Source organism: Protomyctophum bolini, assembly GCF_963924005.1.
Source record: "Protomyctophum bolini genome assembly, chromosome: 15".
In the NCBI taxonomy this organism is placed as follows: Eukaryota; Metazoa; Chordata; class Actinopteri; order Myctophiformes; family Myctophidae; genus Protomyctophum; species Protomyctophum bolini.
The window spans coordinates 38,867,714-38,875,463 of NC_137876.1; the positions used below are offsets into that span (position 1 = coordinate 38,867,714).

The window sequence follows — 7,750 nt, forward strand, 5'->3', positions numbered from 1 at the left end:
TCAACACACAACAATGGCTTGGCTATTTGGACTTTGTGGCCATAATTGATCAGTTGATGTTTAGTCAAGTGGTTTTCAAAGAGTGGAGGCGGAATTTGAAGGGAAACAGAGAAAAAAAAAATCATACAATCTTATTTAAATTTAATTCATAAGACTGTTGTACACGTTGGCAACCTTTTCTGGGCATGTCACCACTGTCAAATTTTCAAAATCTTAAAAAAATAGGTGAGCTTGTGGATCAGCCATTTTTGTTTATACGCCATATCACAGTAGACATTAAGGTTATTCCATCGACTCATCTTTGATGAAACCTTCTCTCTCCTCAGCCATCAGTCCTCCATGATTGGACTGTTCCATTATATTTGATGGGGGAGGCTGGGGAGAACTCTGTTGGAGTAAACCATTAAACAGGGTAAGAGCAAAGTGAGAGATAAGACAGGACATGGCTTGGTGATGTAGAGAATTTCACTGTACCCCCTTAGAGTTAGATGATTTTAAACTTGGCCTGTCTTCAAACTCCCTATTTTTTCCATGGATCGATCCACTGTCTCTGGAACGGTTAGATGAGGAGGAGGATGTCCTTCTATTTGAAGAGGTCAGCTCAGGCTCAGGTACCTTGAATAATACACATGAAAGCAGAGACAGAATTAATTACTGTCTTTACTTGCTCTCAATATAAGCACCTGTACACAGTAAATACAGAGTGGTCATTTAATTCAGTGGAAGAATCTACCCTGACAGTAGAAACTTTGACCCACTGTGTATGAATTCAATATCGTCTTCAGAAGATGCTCAATTCACCTCAGCTCTGGCAAAATCTTCCTCTGTCATTGCAAATGTATTATCATTTTCCATAGTTGATCGTTGTTCAGTGCCTTCATGTTTGGATACCTAAACAACAAGAATACGTAATCATTAAAATCAGATAACATTAAAGGCCATAGAGAAAAGGTGAGTTTTAAGAAGGGTTGATGGATTGAACATCTCTAATGTGGGGGGAAGGTTTTTCCATAGCTCTGGGGTAACCTCTTGTTTTGTGGGTTAGATCTGTTGGCACAGTCAATAGTCACTGGTCAGCAGAACTCAGAACTCTGAGTGGGTTGTGGTGCTGTATGAGTTCGGACATATATAGGGGAGCCAGGCCATTAAGGGATGTAAAAGTAAATAAAAATAACCTTGAAGTCAATCCTTTGTTTGATCGGGAGCCTTAGGACTGGTGTGATGTGGTCAAATTCTTTGGTACCGGTGAGATGGTGATCATTCTCATTGCACACTTCACTCTTCATAATCTCTGCCTGTCTCACCAAAAAGAACATCATGCCATGAACAATTTGTGCATCTACCATACATGATGTTGTTGAACATCAGTAAATAGTTGTAGCCAGTACACAAATGCATGAATACCTGTGATGTTTCACCATCAATCTCAATTTCATCTCTGCCCGGATCTCTTTTATGAACTGATGTATTGCTGCTGACAGGTGAGCCTGCTGGAGAATTTGCCTTTATGTTTGGCTGCTGCTATTCATGTAAAAAACAAAACTAATTGAGTTTGCCTTGGAAAGTGCACACTATAGTTTTGTCATACAATCTTTGCACCAATCATTCTTATAGTCATGATTATTATGGTTTTTCCAAAAAATAACATCTTGAAAGGGTATTTCACTCCCACACAAATAGTTGTATACATGAATACCTGTGATGTTTCAGTTTGATGTCTCAATTTCATGTCTGCCTGGATGTCTGGATCACTTTTATGGACTGATCTATTGCTGCTACTGCTGCTGATAGGTGAGCCTGCTGGAGTACTTGCCTTTCTATTTAGCTGCTATCCACATTAAACACACGCACGTATATACACACACGCGCACACACACACACACACACACACACACACACACACACACACACACACACACACACACACACACACACACACACACACACAAAACACAAATGATATGAGTAGACCTTGGCAAGAGCACACGATAGTTTTGTCATATAATCTTTGCACCAATCATTCTGATAATCATGATTATGGGATTCCAAAAATAACATATTGACAGGGTACATAACTCCCACATTTAAAAAGAATGATTATGCCATGTGCACCTGTTCAGTGTTCTGCAGCAGGCCATCCCTTTGAGTTACGTCCTCATCTTCCACTATTTCTGCCACTCTCTTCATATGGAGAGGAAGGAGAAGGAAAAAGAATGTGTCATTTGTATTGAACTTTATAAAAGTTCAGAGGAGAGATAGTAGTGAGTTTACCTGATCAACAGGGAGTTCTGTCGCTGTGTTCTCATCCTCTTGTATCTCCTCAGCCCCTCGTACCTCCTCTCTCCTCCGCTGGACTTTCCTTCTAAACACGCTTGGCTGGGCTATAATGAACAGCAGGTTACTGCTGCTGCACATGCTCTGCACATATATATTGGTCAACACACTGAACATTAAGACAAAGACAGAGGATTGTTTACCCTGTCATTCATTACTACACAGATTTTACTGTGTATATCTCATATGAAATAGTGATACAAGATTAAAGAAAAGACAATATACATACAGTACATGCTGTATCTTATGCTGTTACAAGTATGGCATGATACAAGTATGGCTTGCGTGTGTTTGTGCATGCATGGGTGTGTTCGGGCCTCTGTCCTAACCTGGTCTGTTGCTGGTTGACAGTCTAGGTTGGTAGTCGTGGTTCTTGCGGACCCTGACAGGCCTGGCGTAGAACACAGAAGTCTCCTCCCCATGACCAGTCCTTCCGGTCCTTCTATGAACAGCCTGTTGTGAGGCCACCTGCGTAGCCTCATCTCCTGTGGACCGCACCCTCCTCCCATCTGACTGTGAAGTTCAAGTTCAATTAAAAGTCACATTCATACGCAGCCAACGTCACAACGATGCCAACAATTGCTCCGAGCTGTCTCAAAAAATTACTTATTTTCTAGCAATTACACCCCGTTTTTGTTGCATTCCTAAGTCAATAATTTGATGACCGGTAGGATACTAATTGCGGAGTCTCCTGCCGGAGACATTAGCATGTTTCCGCCAGTTATCAAATTATTGGCTTAATAATGTGACAAAAACAAAAACATCTCCATGAATTCAAGGCTTCATGGGGTGTGTGTAATTGATAGAAAATACGTCAAGAGCACTGTATTTGATCAGAATGTCCGGAAATACATTCCATAGTAATTGATTGAAAAGGAAATGTCAATGTAACTACCTCTGGTGATTCCAGAAGGGCTGAGTCACTGTATCTGTCTTCTGGGCCACTTCCTGCTTTTCTGCTCTGAGGGGGGAAATGTGATCAAATGAATATCAAATATCTAAATACTGAAACAAGCAAATTAAAAAATCTCAGGGGTGCTCAGAAAAGCCTGAGTAGTAGTTCTGAAACACGTGTAAATTATATTTCTGTAAATTATATTTAAAATGTGTGAAAAATATTGGCACTAAATTAACTCCAAGAGTAGAAGTTAAATAACTTTGAACATGAAAGTGAAATATCCCTTTAACACAGTATAAGTGAGTTATTATGAACAAAACAAAAACAAAAAATGTACCTCTGTGCTCCTTGGAAAATGTTTGCTTCCCGGGTAATGTCTAGAAAATAAATTAAACCATATACTGTAGGTTATATACACTATAGTGCTTTGTCTGACAATACCATCTACCCCCTCATTCTCTACAGTATGTTAGGGAAGGTTAAATAAACCAATGTCTAAGACAAACACCCCCCCCCCCCTACAAATAACAATACCTCTCTGCAGCTTTAGAAATCAACAGCTCCACATATGGAAGTTTCTTGAACCTCTCAGTTCCTACGGCAACGTAGCAGTGGCTGGTTTCCAGTTCTTCTGCTGAGGAAACAGCTACCCCCTCTAGGGAGCACAACCTGACACATGCACACACGCGCACGCACGCACACACATATACACACATAAATATATACTGCACACAAATGTACTGTGTGTGTGTGTGTGTGTGTGTGTGCGTCTCAGTGTTACTGACCTGCGTACAGCTCCAGTCCGTAAGCTGACCTTCTCTGTGACTAGACTCAGAATCTGCTCCAGGTCCTGCTGCATGCTCCGAGGAATGATAAAACGGAAGGGCGGACACAGGAGGTCTCCATTACGGAGAACACTAAAGGGAGACAGAAAGGTGTGCTCACTGGAAGTGTATAGATTGCAATGGTGCATTTTATGTGTGATTTTTGTGTGTGTGTGTGTGTGTGTGTGTGTGTGTGTGTGTGTGTGTGTGTGTGTGTGTGTGTGTGTGTGTGTGCGCGTGCGTGCGTGGGCAAGTGTGAGTGGCTGTGGGTGTGTGCACAACTCACTGAATGATACAAGGTAAAGGTATGAACTTCCTCCATTTAGCCGAGACATTTGGCCTGTGAATTATCCTTACCTGCATTAGACAGATAAACGAATATGGGTTAGGTTAGGTTCTGCCATACATAGTGCCATTTCAGAAATATTATAAAATGTGAAGATGTACCCCCACTTGATATCAACCAATTCTAAACTGAAATCAGCTGAAATTGTCTGTCACTACAGTATAGCTTGCCGAAAATAACTACATTTTGTGGCAAGAACATTGCCACATGACGGGATAATTGGGATATATTATACAGTAAGTTACGCTTAACTGTTGCACTGTGTCAGTTCAAGTGGGGCAGCCATGGCAACGAAACATCCATACATAATGTGTCTGACATCTTGAAACGGTTACATACTTAACATCTATCCATTTGTAACTCTGACAATGTACAAATGGAACCAAATGGATCCTTTTGGTTCCATTCGTACACTAGTTAACACTCAGGGTTTTACTGTGTACAATAATCTGCTGTTCACACAGTATCTCCTGCTGCTTCTGACTGCACCACTGCAATAAATCAACCCAGAACAAACCAAAGACAGATAATCATGCCTCAGCGTTTTGGCTTTGAAGTGTACTGGTGCTGAAGGACTCATGGCGCTGCCAATGTGGAGCTCAGCATTGGGCTTGCCCAGACATGTGCACAGCATTGATAACACTGCATGGACGTATGCTTTATTACACACACACGCACGCACGCGCGCGCACACACACACACACACACACACACACACACACACACACACACACACACACACACACACATTATGGCAGGCCAATTTAACATTACTCCACAGCAATGCTCTCCAAATGGCAGCCGCCCAAGGCACAAATAAAACAAATCACTCTCATGTTCACTGCGCAGAAAAGTTACACTGATGGTAAAAGACCAGAAACACACTCAGGCTCGACAAACATTTATTCTGATCCCTGCCAGTTGGTCCGAATACAAAGTAACCACTCTCCATTGTGACAATTGGTGAGTGGCTCTCTTTGTGTGTGTGTGTGTGTGTGTGTGTGTGTGTGTGTGTGTGTGTGTGTGTGTGTGTGTGTGTGGTGTACGTGGTCCATCATGTGGCCATATGTCAATGTGTTCATGAAGAATTATTTCTTTCAGCAATACTGTATGTGAAAATGTTATTTCCACTTCACATGTTAGTTAACATTGAATATGTTAACTAACTTATATCTGTATTTTAATGCAGAAAAATACCCAAATGAATTATGTTGAGCATCAGGTGGTTGCGTTCAAAGTCTGTCAAAGAACCATTTTCTCCTAGATTATTTATGTTAGTTAGTTAGCCTATTTAATAACATTCCTTCATTGTGTAGCCTCTGATATGGTTTCGTCTTGTTTCTGTCACTGCCACTAACCACGTTTAGTGTTGGTAATGGTATAGTTAAACTGGTATAGTGCAACAATAAAAAATGAATACAGTGGAACTCCGTTACCTTTTTTAACATTTTATTTTTCCATGCCTTCACAAAACAACACAAAAACAACACAAACGCTTTGGCTATCCAGCTAACAAGGATAAAGGCTGGATAGGGGAAAAGTTTGTGTTGTTTTGTGAAGGCATAAAAGAATAAAATAAGTAAATAGTTAATTTATGTATTTTGTTTCACCCAATTACTGAATGTAAATGTATAATAGCCTTGACCCCTTTCTGGCTGTAACTGAATAGTGATTGTCAAGCACAATCATTAACCGATCATTTAAATGAATTTACGTGACAACCAGTGACATCAAAGTGCATACACTGACACACATACTGTAGTTGGTCAAAGGGCACATTAGCCACTAATGCAAACAAACAGGTTTTAAGTGTCGTCAAATATGTAGGCAAATATGAAGTTGGCTCTAGAATGGAAAATCCTGTTCTTGCGGCTACACAAGCGATCATTTTCATATTCAACTTGGCTGCAATTCAAATGGAGCAGATCAACGAGATATGAGAATTGTGGCATGGCTGCCCTCACTGAGAAATGGAGTGGCACATTCCTCATGTAAATTCAGATTAATGAATCATGGACGGTGCTGTAGAACTCATAACCTACCTGAGTTCCTTCACGGGCAACAGGCTGGCTCTTCGGGCCTGTGTTCAGGTAACTAAAATGTAAGTGTAAATGAGAACATCATCACAGCATTAAACATTTAAACCCTATACATAGTTGACCGGAGGGCTCTATACTGGGCCCCCTCCTGTTTTCACACTACACTAAATATCTTTGCCAAAATTTGCCAATCTACAAGCTGACAAAGTGTCACGCTGCGACACGCTGTGAGCTTGTAGATCTGCTATTTTTGTTAGTCCCAGAATAGGGATGCAAGGGTTCAAGCGGTTAAAAGAGTTGAAAAGCATATAGATCATAGTACACTTGCTTACATGTTACAATCAAGCATGCCATGTCCCTTTTAAATCAACACCAAAATATCACAAATGCTCTAGTCATTGGACTCTAGCTAATCTATAATACATTTCAATCAGTTGCAAACTGAATTATTGTTTATAAACATTATCATTAGGGCCTGACCAATGTCATATCTTTGGGTCCAATACAATCCTGATTTTGAGTAAGTGCTAAATCTATTCTAACGGTTTGAAAAACGGCACTCTTATCATTATACATCACATTCCGTGCCCAGCCAATCAAATCATCACATTCCGTGCTCATACACACAAACACACAAAGCTTTGAATAGGAGGGGGTAGCTAGTTTTTTGGAAACTTTTGAAAATGTCCACCCACCATGACACAAAAATAGGGACGCCACATTGAAAGTGGGACCCATCATAATTCGGCATAATTGCCGAATCTGATATTGGTGTTGTCAAAAACATCAAATAATGGCAGATATATCAGTATTAGTGTCTTGCTTCTGTACTCACTCCAGTTTCTTGAACCTCTCATAGCCTGCGGCCGCAACATACTGGCCTCCTGTCTGCAGCTCCTGGAGGTCCCTGACCTTGTGGCCCTGTCTGGGGGTGAACAGGGTCCTGACGGCAAGCGGGGCCCCAATGCTTAGGGTCACTTCATTGAGAAAGACCTCCATACTGGCCACCTGGCGCTGGTTGACCACGAACCTGCGTCCACAGTAGAAGGGGTCTCCGTTCCTGTAAACCATCACGCTCTTCACTGGGGGCAGGAGAGTGGTGGTCGCGGAGGACGTTCCACTGCTGGCAGCCATCTCTGAGTCCAGCTGTTACTCTCCCAGTCCACGGCACGCTGCTATAGTTTACACCAGAAGGAAACACACTTGTCTGCTTGTATCCATGTCTGAGTACTACCCCCCCCCCCCCGCCACACACAACACACACACACAATGACCCACATTCTATACTGTATGTACACTTCACGTCTTC

The 7,750-nt window shown here is 41.6% G+C and overlaps 1 protein-coding gene across 1 annotated transcript; it reads right to left on the minus strand.

The window, feature by feature from the left end:
• Positions 1–282: 282 nt before the first annotated feature.
• Positions 283–7,575, minus strand: dcdc2b (doublecortin domain containing 2B; the record flags this gene model as incomplete). The annotated part of the gene is made up of 16 exons (XM_080784364.1): positions 283–387; positions 475–615; positions 802–891; positions 1,176–1,295; positions 1,405–1,521; positions 1,697–1,828; positions 2,113–2,181; positions 2,272–2,381; positions 2,664–2,847; positions 3,230–3,295; positions 3,570–3,676; positions 3,762–3,901; positions 4,018–4,149; positions 4,343–4,413; positions 6,445–6,496; positions 7,277–7,575. The coding sequence occupies 16 exons, from the start codon at positions 7,573–7,575 to the stop codon at positions 283–285; spliced, it is 1,935 nt and encodes a 644-aa protein (XP_080640490.1).
• Positions 7,576–7,750: the final 175 nt, after the last annotated feature.